Here is a 21,127-nt window from a genome sequence, read left to right as displayed (position 1 = left end):
GGTTATTGATACATTTTGAGTCCTTTGTGTATATAGTGTGGGTGGGGTTCAACTTCATTTTTTTTTACATGGGGAAATCCAACTGTCTCAACAACATCTGTGGGAGAAAATACTCATACCTGTTTTAATAAACTTGGCCTTGTTATTAAAATTAAATACCTGTAGTAGTACATATTCGTTTCTCTGTATCCTATCCTATTGGTCTCCAAGTCTATTGTTATGCTAAAATAAAAGTGATTTGATTATTGTTGATGTTTGGAAAGCTTTGAAGTGAGAATATGTGAGTTCTCCAAAACTTTTTCTTTTTCAAGATTATTTTCAGTATACTAGTGGTCCCATGTAAATTTATGATTTTAAAGATGGATTTCTCCACTTTTTAAAAAAGAAGGTTGTTGAGATTTTGGTAGGTTAGAAATTAAATATGTAGATCAATATTAATGTTCATTAATATGGAACATGAACAATTCATATATATCCATGTGTATGGGTTGCTTTGCCATCTACTTCAGATGTTTTGAATTTCTTTCATCTCATATTTGTAGTTTTCAGTCCTTTACTTCTTCATTTACATTTATTCCTAATTATATTATTCTTTTAACATCATTGTAAGTGGAATCTTTCCCCATTCATTTTTGGATGACACATGGTTTATGTATAGAACTACAACAGATTTTGTCTGTGGCTTTTGCAAGCTGCAATTTTGCTGAACTTCTTCATTATTGCTAATAGTTTTCATGTTGATACTTTGAATATTTTCACTTCTATTTTAAATTGGATGACTTTCTTTTTCCCAAACTATGAGAAGTAACAGTGGGAAAATATGTATTTTTAGCTTCCTGATCTTAAGGATGAAGCTTTCAGTCTTTTGCCACTAGAAGGTGTGTGTAATGTTACTATGTTGTTAAAACATGTTTTGTTTTTTTTTTAGCTTGAGGAAGTTCCTGTCTATGACTAGTTTTCTGAGTGTTTGTGATCATAAAAGAGTGCTGAATTTCGTGAAATGCTTTTGCTGAATCAATTGAGATACCATGTGTGTTTTTCTTCTTTCTATATTTGGTGTATCATACTGAGTTTTGTTGTTGTTGTTTCAGTACTGGAGATCAAGCCCAAGGGTCTAACCACTGAGATACATTTCAAAACTTATTTTTTATTTTGAAAGCAGAGTCTTGCTGAGTTTCCTTGGTAGAACTAAAAATTGTAATCCTCCTGCTTCTTCCTCTCAAAGTACTGGGATTATGGCATGCACCAGTGTGCCCCACACTGATTTTCTCATGTTGAATCACCTTGCATCATGGGGATATATTTCACATACTCACGGTGTTTACCTTTTCAATATGCTGTTGAATTTGATAAACTAAAATTGTGCTGAGGATTTTGCATGTATACTTTTCAAGAATATTGATTTCCAATTTATTTTGTTATAAAGTCTGTATCTGCTTTGAGCATATGGGTAGTGCTAAACTCAGGCAAGGAGTTAGAACGTGTTCTCCATTTTTGAAAGGGTTTGAGAGAATTGGAAGTAATTCTTTTTAATATTTGTTATAATTAAATATTAGAATCAAATTCAGGATCTTTATTTTCTTGGCTGATTTTTAGAATTTTAAGCACTGCTTTGATTTTTTTACTTATTATAGCTCTGTTCAGATTTCTCTTTCTTCTTGAGTCTGTACAGTTATTTGTGTTTCTAGAAATTTAAGCATTTTATCTGTTACTTAATTTCTTGGTATACAATTGTTCCTAATATTCACTAATATTCTTTTCATCTCAGTGAGGTTGATAGTTTTAAAATTTATGTCTTCTCCATTTTTATCACTGTAACAAACTGTCAGTTTTGTTAATGTTTTGAAATAATCAGTGTCTTTTTTTGTTTTTTGAGACAGGGTCTCACTATGTAGTTCAGGGTGGCCTTGAACTCACTGTGTAGCCCAGGCTGGCCTTAAATTCACAGCTTCAGCATCCAAGTACTGGGATTATAGGCATGCACCAACATACCTAGCAAATGATCAAGTTTTGAATTCAGTAATTTTCACTATTGGTTTTCTATGCTCTATATTATTTATCTCTCCTCTTTATTATTTCCTTCTGCTTGCTTTAGTTTTAGTTTTCTCTTCTTTTCATGTTCCTTGTACTGTAAAGTTAAATCATTGATTTGATGGAGAGCAAAACATTGCATTATACCACATAAATATATACGATATTTTGTCATTTAAAAATAAATTAATTTGGTTTAAAAATAGTTATTATTGTGTCTTTCATTTTTTTAATCATTTTTAATGTAGGTGTTTTTTACTTTTAGTTTCTTTCTGTCCACTCAGATGCATTTGCTGCATTCCATATATTTATATATTATATTTTTGTTTTCATTTTTTTATTATTTTGCATAGTATATATATTCTTCCATCCACTGTTTATTAAGTAAGTGTTGTTTAATTGTCATTGTTTAGTCATTTCACAATATACATACATGGTAAAGTGCACCATATATATGCAATTTTATTTGCCAATTAAAAGGTATTTTAAGTATGAGTTTTAAAATTCCCACATATTTGTGAATTTAGCAATTTTTCCCTGTGGCAAATTTACTTTAGTAGTGTTTTTTGATTACTTGGTTTGTTATTCACAGAATGAAGAATCATTTACTAAATGCTGATGGAACACTTGTAGTTGAAAATTCACAAACCCAAATATAGATAAAAACCTCAACCCTTACTAAATTATACATTTCAGTAGAGTGAAGAATTTATGATTGTAATGTTACATGATTTAAAAATAGACTGCATCTAAAGATACTATTTCTGTGACTTGCAGTCTATTGCTCATAGAATGAGTAATTCTGCTAGTCTACAGTTCTGAGAATACCCAACTGTCATTTACATGTACATTACATCTACAGCTTAGGAACTCAAGGATCATGAAGAAAGAGAGACAACCTGAACCCCAAAGCTATCTTCATCCTAAGTCTCTGGTTCTTAGGTCTCCTCATTCCAAATCTCTGATCTCAGTCATCTGGGGACCATAGAGAATTCCCTACTGTAGAGATAACTGTGAGGACAATGAGAATATATATGGGTCCCTCCTCTCCAAGATGTTCCGTGTACACCAGCCATGAGGCACATGATGAAAACCATAGAGGCACCAGCCATGATCAGAGGTCGAGAGTAAAATATACACAAAAATGTGTAAAGATGAAAAGAAGCAAGAAAAGAGAGGTAGAGATAGGGAAGAGACAGAAGGGACAGAGGGAAGTAAGTAAAGGGGAAATGAGAGAAAAAGATGAAAATCAAGAGCCAAGGGAGAAGAAAAAGTGGCCTCTTATTACACTCTCTCCAGTGTCTCTCATTATCTAGTCTTTTGTTCCCATTCCCTGTCTCCATCTCTGCTTCTCTGTCCTTGTGTAAATCACTCACTGTCTAGAAATTTCAGCCTCCATCTCTCAATTTCTCTGGCTCTCCCCTTAGGTCTTTCTAGCACTCGCTAGTCTTCATTACTCTGCACTATTTTTTCTCTTTCTCTTCTCCCTCATCTCACTGGCTGCCTGTAAGATCATTTTCCTTTCACAACTCTATAGGGATAGGCCTGGCTTTGTTGAGGAAGAGAGGGGCTGGGAGGTTCCTAAGAACTCTTGGTCCCTTTACCTTTCCAGACAGTAAAGCATGGCAAGTTTATACCAGAAAATGTAAAAGAAAAAGGGGCCTCAGTGAAACTCACATCTGTCTCCTGTAACTTAGAAATTAATATGATTACATTCACTAATGTCACCACCTCCTCACTATGTCATAATAATTATTAGTGAGAGACCCATCGTGGTAGATTAGAGTTACCAAGGCACTCCAGTTGATTGGAGAACACTCACCAGGATTCAAAAGTACTCAGGAATAAGGCAATCACAAGGAAAATGTGGTATCTACACATAATGGAATACCTCTCAGCTACTAAAAATGACAAATTGGAGATGTCTGTTGGAAAATGGATGCATCTAGAAAATATAATGTTGAGTGAAATAAGTCAGACATACAGGCTTAAATACCATATGCTATCTTTCATTTGAGTAAGGCAAAGTACAAAGAGCAAAATAAAGGAGAGATAGAAGGAAACAAGCAGAAAGATCTCCTGCAAATGGGAAGGGATTCAGGAGACTGAGGGCAAGGGGAAAAGAGGAGGGGCAGGGGAGGTAAGAAATATTAAGATATGCCATGTATATGAACCAAATAACCACAATGAATGGAAACATTACATGTCATAAACATGAGGTAAAAAGAATAATAATAGGGCTCATCTTTTCATCTCATTCCCAGCATAGCTAGAGATTTGGCCCTTAAAGACTTTTAGAGCCCAGAGTGTCTAGACAAGGGTGTTGGTGACTAAATTGTGGTTTCTCTCAGCACCCCTGGAAAGCCTTAATGATATACTGCCTTTATTTTCCACATTAAGTTTGAGAATTATGTGAATTGATACTTGTTCTCCTCTTCTCCCTCCTTACAGTAGGGCAAAGGCCTACTAGCTACTGTACCTCACGCAAGAGGCATATCTCATTGGTAAAACCCTCTAGCTCCAGTCCCTCCTTCTACTCTTGACTCTTTCTGAGAAGGAATATTGAGCTTGAAGAACTGAAGTTTCCCACCACAAAGAGGCTTGGAATGCAATTCCCAAAGGTGTATGCAGGGAGACCTCTGATAAAAATTCTAAGCACCACGAATTCCAAGTATCAGTGATCCAAAGATTTTGAGTCCAAGGTTTAGGAATCTGAGATTCCAAGATTTTGAATTTTAGACTCAGTAGTCGTAGGATCTGATAATTTTGTTACTCCACAACTCTTAGATTTCTTGAGTAGAGGTTGATGAAGCCCCTTAAGGAGATGTGCACATGGATGAATGTAGTTTGACTGCGATGCTGGGTTGTTAACCCACATGGTAATAATGTGTGTCAATGGGTTCATCCTTATCTTCATTTTAGTGAGCAAGAGGAAGCCCCTTCATAGAGCTTATGTTGTAAGACATAGATAAAATAAATTCAGAAATATAACAATCATAGCTTATTATGAATCCTGTAGGATTCTGAGAGCAGGAGACACCTTCCCTTTCTTTTATCTATATCACATTCCTTATAATGGGGTGAGTTCCCTATGTGTGTTTGGATGGGTAAGCTCGCGTGTGCACACAGAATTGTAGAAAGACAGAGATCCAAGGCTGATGGATACAGCTGTTCAGACTATGCACTACCGAAGCACATCACACCATAAGGGATTTATAGTAACTCATTAGAGACCAGGCAAGAGATTTTCAGACTGTCGTCTGGGTTTTACAGCTGGTCCTAGATCCATCGGAGATCCCAACCCTTAGGACACCATGACATGATCTGTGTTCATGCATATCCTGAAAAGAACATGCAGTCATACACTTGTGTCCAATTATGTCCATGAATACATTCATGGCTATGCAATGTCTGACCCAATGTTTTCCTGGCCTTCTCTGGAACTGTTTTTCTCCCTCAGACACATAATTGAGAGGCCCGATTCCAGCTCCCCAGACTGACTCTAGGTGTCCACAAGTGGGTGAGAGTGGGGGTAAGTGTGTGGTGAAGCCAAGTCATCTGGCTGCCAGGGCTCTAGAAAGAAAGGAAGAAAGAACCCAAACAAACCCTGGACCAGGCTCTTCAGGTTGTGTGATCATACACTTAGCTCTTATTTTTTTGTTGAAGGGGAGATTTTTTTTTCTTGCAGTACTGCAGCTTGAACCCAAGACCTTTCCACCAAGCTACATCCTCAGCCCCTCTCCCCTTCTAAAAATAATAGATCTTGCTAGTGACTAAGTTGCCCAGGTTGGGTTCAAACTTGCTCCTGCCTCAGCCTTCCAGATTTCTGGGATTACAGATGTGCATCACCACACTAGGTTAAAGGTTGACTTATAAAAATCTGCCCCAAGTACAATGGGCACAGACCTGTGTTCAAGTATTTACTGGGCACTTATGTTCTGCAAGACAATGGCCACTTAAACTGTCTAAAACTCAGCTCCGTCACCTGTAAAACAGGCATGAACACTTCCCCTTTGCATGAGTTTGTGAGCACTGAGATCGTGTTCTGCTTTCAGCAGAGCTGACAGAGAATACTTAATAAATAATAGCTGTTATTATTGTTATTATTACAGCACAATGTAAGGCTTCCCTTTGCTCCTCTCAGCTTTGAAGGATCTATCTTTAGCAAGGTGAGGCATCTGTTGTTTCTTCGCTCTTGCCTGTGCCCCAGGCCCCTTTATTTCCCTTAGTCCCATCCTACCCACTAGCCACACCCACTAGGCCCTCCCCGCCCTCCCTTCCCGTCCCCGCCCACTCTCTCTGCCTTGGCCCAGTCCTGATTTAGCGGAGCTGGAAGCTCATGGTGTAGTTTGGTGGGATGGTGGCAAAGCCCACAAGTTTGGGAGACACATCGATATCTTGGGGCGCCTGTGGGGACTTGAAGCGGAAGTTCTGCAAGATGGTGGTGAGGAAAAGGAAGAGCTCCATTCTAGCCAGGCCTTCTCCAAAACAGTACCGCTTTCCTGAAGAAGAGAGGACGAAAGAGCGCTGGTGAAACCAGGTCTCAGTGAAGCCTCCCCTCAATACTGAGGCCCAGCTACATGGTCCCAGGAAGGAGGGGCTGCAATACTGTGGCCTGAGAGGCCTTCCCAGAAGCCTGCAGTTCTCTCAGAGCGTCATTTCTCTTGTGAGGTAGGGTGATTGACGTCAGGCTCTAGCAACAGGAAGTTTAGATGCCCCTTTCCTCCAAATATACTCTTAAGTATGGCTGCTGTGCTCCCATCTCTTTTCTAAGAGTCTGAAGAATTGGTTGTGTATCCTTGGAAAAATCTAACTCACCCTGCTCCTTCATTTTCTCCATCTCTAAATGAGGTTTGATCATCCCTTGCCTTTTTCCTGGGTGCAAATACACGGCACTTCTTAGAAACTGGGGTTGCAGGTGATTGCCTGGACAGTAGATTCCAAGAGGAACTTCCCAGCTAGAGTAAGACACAGGCTGCACCTTACATAGGGACCCCGAAATAAGCTGTCCTCAATGGTATGAGCAGTACGTGAGCAGCAAATAATGGACTCTTACCAATGGAAAAGGGCACAAAAGCGTCACTCTTCTTAAACTGACCCTTCTCGTCCAGGAAGTGTTGAGGGTGGAAATCTTGGGGGTTGGAGAAGAACTGGGGGTCTTTCAGCACAGAGCCCAGCATAGGGAACACTTCAGTGCCCTGGCAGGGAAGAGGAGGTTTGAGAGATAAGGCGATTTGAGGGGTGAATGTGTTGAAAGGTGTTAGAGCGCCCCATTCTGGAGAAAAGGGGAAACACAGGGTTGGCACCTGAGGTGAGCTCTGGGGGATGTCTAAATCCCCGAGACAGGAGTTGAATCCTCTGAAGCATGAGGTGTGGGGGAGACACGGGATACAGTGGTCTCTGGATGCAGAGGATAAGGAAATATAGTGCTTGAGGAATTCTTTGGTTGAGGGATTCGGACATGGGCTGGGAAGGTTCTAATGAGGATAGGGTGCTAGAGTCCCAGGGAATGGATCACTGGTCACTGTAGGCTGGCACCTTAGGGAGGAGGAAGTCTCGAAACTTGGTGTCCTTGGTGACCCTGCGAGCCAGGCCCATGGGGATCATGTCTCCGAATCTTTGGATCTCATGGATCACTGCCTCTGTGTAGGGCATCTTGGCCCGGTCTTCGAACTTGGGCTGACGATTCTTGCCAATCACTCTGTCAATTTCCTCATGGATCTTGGCTGGAGGAGAAGGGTGAATGTGCTTTGGTAACCAGGGGGTCTTGGTGCAGATGATACATAAAACTGGATGCATGACAAGTACCTATACACACAAGGATGTAGACCCTCAAAACAGATGTTGCCATACATATTGCTGGAGCAGGGTCCTGTTAATCTGATCATGCCAAGATCATAGATGAGTCATAAGGAAGGGGATGGCCTGAAACATGGGGAAGCTAGCAGTGGGCTTAGCACAGAATAGATTTACTAATCAGTTCACACACTGCCATTATTTTATCAACTAGTGAGACTCAGCTTCTTCCTATCAGCTGAATAATGCCTTGTCTCTGCACAGGAGGCTGTGAGTGTCCAGGGACCTGGAAGGAGTGGGGTCATTGTAGCAGGTTTAGAGGAGTTTGGAGGATCTGTAGTCCCCACTTCCCTGCTCCTTCAGTCTTACCCTCCACATCTGGGTGCTTCATGAGCAGCAGGAAACCATAGCGCAGGGTTGTGCTAACTGTCTCTGTGCCGGCAAAGAAGAGGTTCAATGTGGTCATTACCAGGTTCTTCATGTAGAACTCTGTGTTAGGGTTCTTATTCTCCTGCAGGGAAAGAGGGCTTCAGGTCAAGCCTATTCCCAATGCTTTTGGGCCCCTTGGGGGATTTCCTTTGACCCACTTCTCTTAGATACAGAGCTAAGGTGGCACTAGGGACCCTTGATCTACCAAGCTCTCTCCAGTTTCCAGGCCTTTAACCAGGCTGCTGGTCTCTGCCTGAAATGATCTTCCATGATCTTCATGTGGGTGACTCTCTGCCGTTTAATGATCAGCTTAGTTGTCACTTTTTTTTTGTTTGTTTGTTTTTGGCTGTACCAGGGATCAAACTCAGGGGATTGCACTTGCTAGGCAGATGTGGTACCACTGAGCTACATCCCCGGCCCAGTTGTCACTTTTTAAATGGTAGGAATATTTAGAAAATGAGGGTTAGGGAACTGCTGTGAGAAAGATGGACAGAGATGTCAAGGTAGAGTGAGTCAGTGAGAATATGAGACAGTTTTACTGAGACAGATACAGAATTTTAAGTGACAGCAACCTTTCCTACACTAAATATCTTGAAGCTTCTTGTGAAGCTTCTCTCTTCTTTTGATCCTTTGAATTTTATACTACATAAAACTTCATCTCCTATCTGCACAAATGGAAGACTGAGGGGAGACAAGGGTGAAGACCTTCCATTGTTACACCTGTAAAGACAGACCACCTGTCTAAACTGGTGTGTCTGATGACTAGAATCAGAGACCAGGTCTCAGCTAGAGCTCACTGATTCCTTCCTTCCTTGTGACCTCAGGAAAGCCACTTATACTCCTTGGTCTACAGTTTCCTCATTTATAAAATTTGAATCATAGTAACAGAACCTTGTTGAAGATTTGTTTTGGTTGGAAAATGCCACAAGCACTTACAATAATGCCTGGCTCATAGCAGTGCTGTATAGGTGGTTGCTGTTATAATTTGCATGCACAAGATCTACCTGTACATAAGGCCCAGGAGATGGAAAAATGGTATTTCCCTGTGACTGGGATGGTGAGGATTATTATGATGAAGGCTCTTTTGAATGGGTCCCTGCTCTCCCTCCTTGATTCCCATCTACCAGGCTTTGGACCTCCCCACCCTGGCTGTTGGGTGTACCTCCTGCATGCGGATAAGAAAGGAGTCGATGAAGTCCCTTGGGGAGTTGGGGTCCAGTGTGCGTTGGTTCTGCTTCACCTTCTTGGTTATGAAGTCTTCAAGCCCCTGAAGCTCTTTAAAGGCCTGTTGCTGTGGTCCAGGCAGGTGCTTCATTACTGAAGAGAACATCTCATAGAGCTGGAGGTTGTGAGGGAGAAAGCAAAGATGGCTGTCAGTGGGCAGGAACCAGTGGGAATAAAAACTGGAAGGGCAAGGAAAACATGGGAATCAAGGCCCTTGTCCAGGTAGTTAGTATTTAGGTGAGATTGGATGGCACCGTAAAGGTAAATTTTCATAGGGGTTAAGTATGAAGACTATTGTCCAAGGGTTTAGGTGAGATGGATTGGCATACATGTATTGGATTCAGGTATTCAGGTAAAGATGCACTGGAAGTTATCTCGTTGCTGAGATTTTCTGATGGGACTCTTGTGATGGGTCACCTGTTTAATGTGTTTAGGCATTCAGGAAAGTGCAACTGTAAAGCTCAAGCTGTTAGTATATTTATGGGATTTGGATTGGGGATTTCTAAAATGTGTTCAGGGATGAAAGTAGTGCTGGTGTTCAGGTGTGAAAGTGAGAGGAATAACTGTTCACCTATTTAGGATTCACATGGGCTGCATAGAGGGATCTTTTCGTATATGTGAATGAGTTGTGTTAAATGATGCTTTTTTTTTGGTGTTTGGAGAACATTCTGCCCTGGATATTTATATGTGGAGTCTTGGTTTTAGTACCTGTTCACGTGTGTAGGCATTTAAGTGTCTATCTTGCCCACAGGTTCTCTTTTGAAGCATCTTGAGATATCCGGGTGCCTCGGGTTCTGGTGTAACTGCTGTAGTGTTGCTCAGTGAGAGACCATTGGAGGGGACTTGGGGGACACACCCGTGGCTCTGTGAGGATGTAGTTGGCAGGTTGTGGCAGGGGTGTGCTAGGGCCATCAGGTTACCTGTCCGGTGGAGGTAGCTGTGAACTGGAAGCTCCCCAGCATCATACGCAACAGAGACAGGAACTCTTTGTCCTGGTACTCAAAGCGGTCCCCAAAGACAATGGAGCTAATGACATTGGAGACTGTTCTGCTCAGGTAGAAGGTGGGATCAATGAATGCGCCTGCAGGGGTGGGAGGGAGGGAGTGGGGACAGTCAGAGGGCGGGCTGGTGCCTGTCTGATAATTAGAGGCAGATACAGCACTGCAGCGATGAGCCAAACTCCTGGCGCCAGGCCCCAGAGCAGGGAGCTCTGACCCTCTTCCCCTACCTGGTCCCCAGCCCAGAATGCGCAGACCCTGCCCTTCCAGAAGTTTCCCTTTCCCTCCAGCGCCGCACTCCCGCGTCGCCGGCTCACCGCTCGTGTCCCGGAAAGCTTGGATGAGGAAGCCCGCCTCCTCCTGGATGCGCTCCTCGATGCCGCGCTTGCCCATGCCGAAGTCCCGCAGCGTGGTGATGGAGAAGCGCCGGAGTTGCTTGGCGCGCTCTCCGTTGCTGAACGCAACACCTGGGGAGGTGAGCGCCGCCAGGGGAAAGGGAATTGTCAGAAAGGAGGGTGGGAGGGAGACACAGACCACCACCCCGAGGGGCTCTGGGAAAAGTGTGGGTTTGTGCAGAGATGGAGGGAGTGGAAGAAAGATGGATACAGAGCCAGAGAGCTACACCGCTAGGGACGCACACAGATTCGAGGTGAGAAACCTATAGAAAGAGACAGAGACCACAGAAGACAAGTAGAAGGGCGTATGTGAGTGGCAAGACCGGGCCAGGAGAAGCAGAGACTTCAAACAAAAGGAAGGAAAGAATGAGAGGGGAGGGGCTGATGACAGAAAAAGGGAAAGTGAGATCGTCCAGACCTGGGAGTGGAAATAAAAACTGTGAAGGATTTCAAACTGAACTGGAAAAGAAAGAAAAACAGGGAGAGAGAAACAGAGGGCCTGGAAAGAAGAGAGATTGTTGCCAGGAGATAGAGGAAAGGGGATTTGCAAGCAGACATTTTGGGAGATTCTGACACAGAGAACAAGAAAGAGAGAGAGAAGGAAAGGCAATCATAGGAAAGCACAGGAGCCTAAGACAGAAAGAAAGATCAAATAAAGTTAGAGGAGAAGGAAACCAACAGGATCTCTAAGAGATGGATAGATCAGGGAAGGAAGAGACTTCTATTTGAGAACAGCGTGTGTGTGTGTGTGTGGGGGCAAGGCAGGAAGAAATTAGGCACAGAAACTCTAAGGCCAGAGACAGACACGTTAGAGGTGACAATGAACAGGCATGTGGAGAGAAGACAAGACTCTCCATGGCCTTGAACGGGCAGGGGAGTTAGTGGGAAAGGGTGGGGGAACTGAGACTACCATCTTCCTGGACACATCTGCCCACGTGGTGGCCGCCTTACCGTAGCCTTTGAAGATCCAGTCAAAGGTGGCCTGCTCTCCTCGCCCACTGAATTCCTCAGCTTGATCCACTAGAGCCTCCTTTACTGCATCCTGTCCACACAGCACCACAACCCGGCGAGGCCCCAGGTGGATGGTGAACACAGGGCCATAGCGCTTGCTGATCTGATGGGAGTGGGGAGAAGTAATTACTTCAGGGCCACTATCTGGACTGACCCAGTACCCAGAAGTCAAGTACTGGGCTATATTTCTTCCAGTCAAGGGACTGAACATCCTGCTTAAGACCTGGTTGCTGAACCTTTGAAACTACCTTATCCTAAGACTCGGGTTCACCCTCACCAGTCCTCTGCCACAAATCCCTAGCTAAATCGGCCCCCGCCCACAACCCATTTCACCCATCCCCATGCCTGGTGACACCTTCATGAGGGAGTTGTACATCTGCTCTGTGTTTAGCTGCAGGAAGTTTCCAATGAAGGGCAGTGGGGTGGGTCCAGGAGGCAGCTTTCCCCAGAGCTTCCTCTGCCGCCAGATGGACATCAAAATCATTACAGTTAGGCAGGTCAGCAAAGCCACCACAAGCAACCCTGAGGTCAGCATGGTGACAGTGAGGGTAACAGACAAATGGTGATGGCTGAGATGGTTTGCCTTTATACTCCCTGGGAGTGATGCTTGGCCTTTGGTCCTGATTATATAATTGTCACATTTCACCTCCTAATAACCCTTCATCCCAAGCACTCCACCCAATTTGGCTCAGAGCCTGGAAATAAGGAGGAAGGAACATCTGAGCACAGTAACAGGGAGTAGCTGCTATACTGCATTTGTGGCACCTGTGCAGGAAGTACCCCAAGAGGTAGGGCCAGTAGATAAACTCTGGAATTGAAAATTTTGGAATATTTACACATGGGGGCTTCTGAGCTTTGAATGAGGGGTCTTAGAGTGAGAAAGCCCCCACAGCATGGGTTTTAGAGTCTCAAAGGAGATGAATCCTAACGTCTTAGTTTCATTGACATAAAACATGATGTGTGGCTGTGGATTTGGGAGTCTTTTAATGAGGAAGGACATCGGTTTTAAAGGTCCCAGGAGAGGAAATTCCAAGGGTATGGATTTAAGAGTCCTTCTGTAAGAAGGAACCAGAACTGTGGATGCAATAGAGTTCTCAGAAAAATAAGTATATGAACGATCAAGTCCATCAGGATCCTGGAGTGAGTGCCTGAGTCCAGGTATGTTGACCTGCTTGACTTTGGCCTGGTGCTGTCCCTTGATCCGCAGAGTCCTCATGGGAGCCTCAAATTGAGGCCAGGATGGACACCATAGAACTTACAATCTCCACTGCTTATGTGTGTCTGGGAAGAGGGTGGAAGATCTGAGTCGCATTTCAGTGACACTTTGCACAGAATTAGAGAAAAACAACTCATGGTCGCAGTTGGCACAGGGACTGACCAGGCCTTAGCAAAGAATAATAACAACCACCAAAGTAGTGGAAAATCCCAATTGTTCTGAGAGTTCTACTCAAAAAGAGCCCACTGGGCTACCCAGGTCCTTAGGGAAGCTAACTGGGTTCACCAAATCATTTCTATGATTGTTATTGTTATCATGAATATTTCCTATTCATAGATGTGTGCATTAAAGGCATAACAGAGAGGGCAGAAAACACATATATGAGAGGCCCTTAAAGGAAGGGGCTTAAACTCTTGTCTCTCCTACTGTGTTTCCCCTTTCTGGACTTTGGTTTCCTCACCTAAGCAAAGGGAACATTTTGGGAACTGAAAGTCAAATTTGAAAGTGTGCTTAATCTCCTTTACAGGTGATTCTTGGTTTGTCCAGGCCTGTAGTTAGCAGGCAGAGGTAATTCTAGCAGAAGAGACTTAAGCAAACACCACTGTGGAGAGAAATGAAGTGGACCTTGTGACATAGAAGATCAGGTAGAAAAGGGACGAGGGGCTCTATTGTCTTTTTTTCACTGCAATTTTCTCTCAAAATAAGAATGATTATCTTTTGGTGAGCTTGTTGAATTCTAGGAAGATTATTAAATCTACGTGTACATGATTTTTTGAATTTTGTAATGATAGTACTGCCTTATAAAAAGTGAGGGAGCTAGGATTTAAATTCTCCCCTTCTCCTTTCTCTTGGCCTAGCTCACCCAGGGGTCTAAATGAGGACAAAACTTAAGAGGAGGTTGATGCTGAGATTGGCATCAGCAGTGGATTACACTGCAAGGTGCCGATACCAGTATCGGGTAGACCTAGGGACGGGGGCGTCAGACTGGCATTGAGATTGCCTCTAGGTATGTACTATACTGGGAATGGAGAAGAAGATGGCACCAAATTTGACACCAAGAGAATATTAGTAGAACCACCTATGGTGCCAAAATGATTCTGAGAGCAGCCCCAGGTGGCCATTGAAGTTACCTTCAAGAAAATCTAAGCTGGCACTTTACTGGCTCTGAAGTTGGTCCCAGAAGGTTCTGACATTAACATTAGGTAAGTGCTGTTATTAGGCCTTTGTGGACTTGAGATGGACCTCAGATAGACCCTAGAAAGGGCCTTATGTGGGTACTGGGCAATGGATGAGCTTTGATGGTTACACTTCCCAGTGTTGCATCCTGCTTCAGGGCCTCTAACTTTGGACAAGTGGAGGTAGGGGAGGTTGGCACTCCCAGGACTTATCTTGCTCCACCTGTTCCAGTCTGTTGGATTTTGAGACCTGTGGGTAGGGAACAAAGCAGAGACACAAGTTGTTTGTTGGTATTGGTGTTGGTTTTGGAGGAGAAAGAAGTAGAGAGGAGGATTAGCACAGGCTTGGCAGGTATTAATCCCCTAATCTTGATTACCAGCCTGCACCTGGGTTGGCCCTAGGCCCTGGCCTTTATTTTCTTGAGTAGGAGAGAGGGAGAAATTTGAAGAACTTGTTACTCAGGGAAGTTGGCACCAAAAGGGCCTTGAGTGTTTAGATAGGTTCCCATGGGCTTTTGGGGGTAGAGGTAGAATGGGAGAAGTACTTGGGGCTGCAGAGGTCAAGTGTGTTTGTCCTTGGTGGTTTTCCTGAAACATGGGGTAAGGGATCAATGTCTGAAAGGGAGGGCCACGGGCTAGTGGCAGTGTCTTGGGACATGGTTGGAGAGTGATCTAGTGGTGAACCCAAGAAATTTCCTTCCCCCTGTTTCACCTCTGTTTCCTTTTCTGGATGGGTGGTTAGACCAAGGTTAAGGCATGAATCGGAGACCTAGCCTTATGGCTTTTTTTTTGTAATCTTGAAGAGGTGACTAATTTGAGCCCTATGAGGTTCAGGACATCTCTTTCTTAGTTTACTGTGGTGAGGTGTATATAAATTAATTCATGCTTAGTACAAATCAGAAAATGCACAGTAAATGTTAGCTACTTTATTCATTTATTGTTATTAGATCTTATTAATTTGGAAGATAGAAGAAATGGATGGGAGTTCCTCTAGGCCAGTGATGGTCAACGTTTTTGAGATGAGTGCCCAAACTGCAACCAAAACCCACTTATTTATTGCAAAGTGCCAACACTGCAATTAAACCTGAATACTGAGGTTTTAGTTTAGAAAAAACAACTTGTACATTAGCATCTTTTGTCTTCAAAGAAGAGCAACATATGTGCCATAGGTTTGCTACCACTGTTCTAGGCCCCATCTTGGCTTTTACCTTTTCTGGCTTCCCAAAGCTTCTTTTTGGGGAAAAGGTTAATGGAGAGAGTTTTTTTGGGAAACTCCCTCCCCATCCCTTCTTTAACACAGCCAAGAATGAACCCCCCCCCCCCCATAATCTGTGAATAGGAATGGACCTCCTAGGGTAGCCTCTTGGAAGGTTGGTGCTGCATTAGGCATATCTAAAGATGAAGGAACTCGTGTTAGACATTCAGATAGTTCTGGATGGGCCTGGAGCCCGCACAGGACTTTGCTTTGCTCGTGTCTGTCTCCCCTTGTCTGTGACTCTCTACTTGTCTTTTCTTTTTCCTTCCTGAAAGTCAGCCTTCCTCACAAGTTTTTTTGTATGTTTCTAGATGTCTGTGTGTTGGTATCATTTTGTTTAGTGGGTTCTCACAGATGCCACTGTCATGCTTCCCCTTACTTATTTGTCTTTCTGTGTGTGCATGCTCGGGCTTTCTACGTATATATGTGCTTCATTGTGTCCATGTTTATAGAGTAATTTATGTATGCACTAGTATTGGTGGGGTGTGTGTTTGTGCTTAAGTGAATACTCAGTTTATGTTCACACATGTACATCTGTGTGTCTAAGAGGGTGTGTATGTGTCCATGTCAATGTGCCTAAATGCCCGCCAGTCTTTGCATCTATGTCTATAGTTTAAATACACACATGTTTTTGATAGGCCATTTAGAGGAAGTCTACAGTGTGTATTTGTGTCCAGCCCAGTGCATGACTGTGTAGTCACATTTGTGTGTGTGCACAAGTGGATGGGTAGTTATAACCATATGGATTTTTTTTGTGTATTTTGGTGTTAATATGCATGCATGGAGGCCACGTTGTGTTACAGCTGGACATCTGATACTTGGCTATGGTTGTGTTTGAATTGAAATATAACCCTAGCCCAGTTCCATTTCTTTTCTTGAAAACAAACAATTCTTTTATTTTTACAAAGTATTTACTTTCCTTGGTTTTTAAGAGTCTTAGCAGGTGAAAAGGCTCCATGGAACAGGTGTGTCCTTGAGTGTTCCCAAAGTTGATAACTTTCCACTGGATAAATTTAAATATCCTCTCAGAAAATTGTCTTTCTCACGATATCACCTCCAATCTCCTAAGCCATTCAATGCATTTAACAGAGTCATCCAACTGAACAATGCTAATCTTGTGCCAGCTGACCAGAGAACACCGGACCTTGCCTTGATGAGAGCTCGTTCATAGGAGGAAGACAGACCCATCATCAAACAGTGACAGCTCAGAATGAACAGTGCTGTGCAGGAGAGGAATGGGCAGAAGGCCAGGGCCAGGAAGAGTAAGAGGAGGTGTCTGTAGGAACCCAGAAATGACCCTGTCAAATGTACTTGAAATACACGATCTTGTCCTAAATGAGAGGACATTCTCTCTCTCTCTCTCTCTCTCTCTCTCTCTCTCTCAGTTGAGATGAAAAAGCAAAAATAACCATTTTAAAGTGAACAGTTTGGTAGCAAAATCTTAAGACAGCCTTCTTGTTTTAAATTAAGTACTAGTATGGATAATAATGTTATCAGTTTTTTAAAGTTATTATCTTTTTGTGTGAAGATTTGATGAGCATAATCTTAATGAAGGTCACTGCAGGAAGCCTGTGAGGTTGGTTTTATGGCCGCTGACCTGTGAATGAGTTAAATAAAGCTCCCACAGTTGGAAGTTACTTGTTTTGGTTTTCACAGGTAATGAGGTTAGCAACTGAACATGCCTTTGTACCACTTTGGACTGCCCAGAGCCTCCTGTTTTGCTGTAGGAAACATTGGAAAACTGCCAAACTTCTGTGGTTCTTGAAAAACTTTCCCATAAAGCTGAAATAAAATATTCTGGATTTTCAAAAAAGTCTTTTAATAGGAGAGAGATTGACTTTCTATCATTTGTGCATTCCTGGGAGGGTTACCCAAAGAATAGGTCAAATGGTGTTGCACCCAGGCCACTGGCATTGAGGTGGTGGATGGACCTGGAGAGCCAGTTGTTGTCAGGGTGGAAAGTTTCCGTTTCAGATTTCAGAGTGAGGACCAGGATCAGGGTGTAGTTTGGGGAGTGTCAGCTGAAATGGTGTGAAGGAGAAGGCCAAAGAAAAGAAGAAAGTCAAGGTTCTTACTGTCTGGTTGTTTGGGAAGTTTGTGCTGATGGATACAGGAATGCCTCCCTACCAGGGAAATAGTAGGATGCAGAATAGGGAGAGGAAAATGAGCTTTGAGAGATGATAGGGGTGAGGGAGACAGACTTAAAGGAGGAAGGATTTTTAAAGTTATAGTTTTAATTGACAAAAAGTCTACATACTGTGGTATATAACATAATGTTTCAATATGGGTACGTATTGTGAAATGGAAAAATCAAGCTAATTAATGTAATGTATTACCTTATATTCTTATTTTTATGGTGACAGCACTCAAAATCCCTCAGAAATTTCCAAAACTACAATATGAAGATTCTTCAAAAACCAAAAATAGAAATTCCATTCAACCCAGCTATTCTTTTTCTAGGCACCCTTCTGAAAGAGTTCAAGATATCATCTTACAGTGATCCGTGCATACCTATGTTTATAGCAGCACACTTCATATTAGTGAAAACTTCAGGCCTATATGTTCATCAACAGGTGAATGGATAAAGAAAATGTAATATTTATACCCAATGGCTATTCTCCCATAAAACAGGATAAACTTGAGTCATTTGTAGGAAAATGAAGGCATCGTTAAGTGAAATAAATCAGACACGCAAGCTTAAAACATGGTTTCTCTTATATGAGAAATCCAAAATATAAATGAAAAGAAAAATAAAATATAGAGAATAGGAAGTAGTGAGACAGATCTTAAGTGGGAGGGGGATCAGGAGATGGTGGGAGAGGGGGTGGAGAGGGAAAGGAAATGAAAAAGAATTAAGAGATGGTAATAGGGAGGGGTGGAGGGGATGAGGGAGGGCAGGGGAAGGGGGAAAAACAAGAACCAAGAGTGATTATGTAAAGGTGCAAATTTCCAATGGTGAATGTCATTATATTGTATACCTAAAAGGTATCAATAAAATAAAATAAAAAGATGTGTCATGTATATACACCAGTGAATGTAATCATTGTATACTACCAACATGTACTAATAAAAAATAAAAATTGAAAAACTAAAATATATTATTTATAACAATATAGTTAAATTGCTATACAATAGATCCTCTCAACATCCCTTTTATTTAACTCATATTTGAATCCTTTGACCAACGTCTTTCCCAATTCCCCACTCCCCAGCCCCTGTAACCACCATTCTATCCCCTATTCCTATGAGTTCAGCTTTTTAAGATTCTACATATCAGGGAGATCATATGAGACTTATCTTTCAAATGAGAAAGAATATTTTTGTGAAATTAAATATGAGTGGTTTTCATCAGTTGAGCAAGTCAATGAAATTTGAAAATTGAATAAATGCAGCTATGAACAATTTTTTTTGACACTTGTGGGATCAGGCTTTAATGAATTTAAACACAAGGCACATGTTTCCAGATGTACATAAATTACAATTGCTTTTTACTTTTTTTATCTCTTAATCCTTTGGATGGGAATGAGAAAATGTTTGGTCTCTCTCATTTTGTTTTGTTTGTTTGGGTTTTTTTTTTTTTTTGGTTTTTATGAGACAGGGTTTCACTATACAGTTCAGACTGGCCTTGAACTCATTATATAGCCCAGGCTGTACCCGAACTCACATCAGTCCTCCTGCCTCAACCTCCTGAGTGCTGAGATTGTAGGCATGCACCACCACTCCCAGCTTGGGTCTCTTATTTAAGGAAGAACTTCCTTAATTGGGCCTTTTTAAAAAAAGAGCTGATAGTCAGAATTTCTAGAACTTTTTGCAGTAAAATTTTTTTTGTATTTATTTTCTACCTACCTACACTAGTAAGTTGTTGTCTCCTAGATCCTAGTAAGTTTGCTATGATTAAATGATGCTTTTAATTTCTGCATCTACACAGACCTTTCTTTTTTGGTTTCTTCAAAATAGTATTCTCTTCTTCTAGTGCACCATGAAAATCCCTTTTAGCTTTTGTTTCTTCCTTATGGAATAAATGTGGGTGCTCGATGCGTCCTCTACGAATAAAATGCTGGATCTGGGATTCCAATCCTTGGCATTTAGGCCGATCCATGAGGGGCCTATATTTGTGCATTTTCAATCCTTCTACAAAGGCACTGGTCTGCTTTATGACAGAGAGCTTAATGTTTCTCCATTCTATTGTTCCATCCATGTTTGGTCCTGTTTTACAGGGTAACAAAACAGAGTCCATTCCTTGCAGCATATTATACAACATGTGACTTTTGATAGCATGATTAGCCCATAGTTGTTGTAGATAAGTAACACTGAACTCTTGAACCTCCTAATCATAGATCCACTTGATATTTTCAAACTTACAGTCATACAAGACTGAGGAAATTCTACAACCATACTATATTGAGGCTTCTGGGGATTTTTCTCTGTATTCAGCAACTCATCAATAACTTCTGGCTTCTCCATTCCTTGGCCAATCAGAAACAGGATAGCCATCATACATTGGACTTGATGATAAAGGAATGCCTGCTCAATTACTTCAAATTGACATAACTGGAAAGGTTCTTGCTATCTATCCTCACCCAGGCTCTGTCCCACTATCTTTACTTGAGCAGACAGAATAGTCCTTTGAAAATTAATCACTCCATTCGCTACATCCATTTTACACAAGTTCCTAAAATCATGAGTGCCAACATACTTCTGAGCTGCATAATTCATCCTTACAATATCTAAATCAGCACAAGGGAAAAAATAGCAGTAAGTGTGTTCAAGACAGCTGAACCTAGCACTGAAGCTAGATTCTACAGGGGCCCAGGCCAGTACACGGATGTCTGGAGGGAGTACCCAATTGAGAATGTGGGTATAACAGATCTCTTTGGCATCATCACTGACTTCATCTTTTAAATTAATATCTTTTGAATCTTTGCCCCTTGGAAACTGAGACCACAGGTCAAGAGAAATCACCTGTCCAAAGGCACTAACTCCTTTGTCCGTTCGCCCACACCGGTGATAGTTGGATATGTGTCTGCTTTCTATCAGTCTAGTCTTGGTCAGAGCCTCAAACAGTTTCTCTTCAATGGTATTGTCTGTGTTTTCCTGACTAGCAAAGCCCTGGTATCCCCAGGCCAGATAGGCTATTCTTAGAGCTACATGTCTTTGGCTGTGGGCACTGAAATCAAATGCATGCTAAGCTTTTCCAGGTCCTGAAGAATTTTCTTTAATGTTTGGGTCTTTGATATTGTTGGATTGTTCTTTTTTAAGTCCTTGTACTTCCTGCTCCAGTTTTTGTACTCTTTTTAGAAGTTTCTCAATCTGATTTCTGTCAGTGTCTGTTTCAGCCATGGTATGACAGCCCCAGGAATCAATGAATCATACAGTTCTTTGGAACGCTGGCTTCACCACCTTCTGTGAAGCAGGAAGTTGTTGTTCTATGAACAATTTTCAAAATGGAGTTGGAAGCGCACAGAATTTTGAGTTGTGTTAAGAGTGACAAGGAAAGCAAGTTTATTGGGAGAGAGGAGAGTGAAGAGAGATGTACTTTACATCTCAGTAAGTGTCTCACACAGTATCCAATAAACTTGTTACATTCAACAGCCTTA

General features: G+C 42.1%; 1 protein-coding gene and 1 pseudogene across 1 annotated transcript; both read right to left on the bottom strand.

Moving 5' to 3' along the window:
- Positions 1-5,651: 5,651 nt before the first annotated feature.
- On the bottom strand, positions 5,652-12,481 carry LOC101708686 (cytochrome P450 2A3). Its single transcript, XM_004874245.4, has 9 exons — positions 12,240-12,481; positions 11,825-11,987; positions 10,796-10,945; positions 10,401-10,561; positions 9,419-9,595; positions 8,197-8,338; positions 7,570-7,757; positions 7,088-7,229; positions 5,652-6,533 (listed from the first exon to the last, which is right to left on the bottom strand). Exons 1-9 carry the CDS (start codon positions 12,417-12,419, stop codon positions 6,352-6,354), a joined length of 1,485 nt encoding a protein of 494 aa, XP_004874302.1. The 5' UTR covers positions 12,420-12,481; the 3' UTR covers positions 5,652-6,351.
- Positions 12,482-19,324: 6,843 nt separating this feature from the next.
- LOC101709986 (tRNA pseudouridine(38/39) synthase pseudogene) lies at positions 19,325-21,107 on the bottom strand (annotated as a pseudogene).
- Between the last annotated feature and the right edge of the window lie 20 nt (positions 21,108-21,127).

The sequence above is a fragment of the Heterocephalus glaber genome, unplaced genomic scaffold, assembly GCF_053883595.1.
Source record: "Heterocephalus glaber isolate CG9 unplaced genomic scaffold, H.glaber_assembly_v1.0 deba00001002, whole genome shotgun sequence".
In the NCBI taxonomy this organism is placed as follows: Eukaryota; Metazoa; Chordata; class Mammalia; order Rodentia; family Bathyergidae; genus Heterocephalus; species Heterocephalus glaber.
This window is presented reverse-complemented; position numbering and strand designations above follow the sequence as displayed.

Bases quoted from the DNA above. Each gene is read 5' to 3' on its own strand.
- LOC101708686 (XM_004874245.4), bottom strand. From the start codon at position 12,419: ATGCTGACCTCAGGGTTGCTTGTGGTGGCTTTGCTGACCTGCCTAACT. The intron at 9,596-10,400 runs GTAACCTGATGG...CACAACCTCCAG, and splicing joins CAGCTACCTCCACCGGACAG to CTCTATGAGATGTTCTCTTC. The intron at 7,758-8,196 runs GTAAGACTGAAG...CTTCTCCTCCAG, and splicing joins GAAGCACCCAGATGTGGAGG to CCAAGATCCATGAGGAAATT.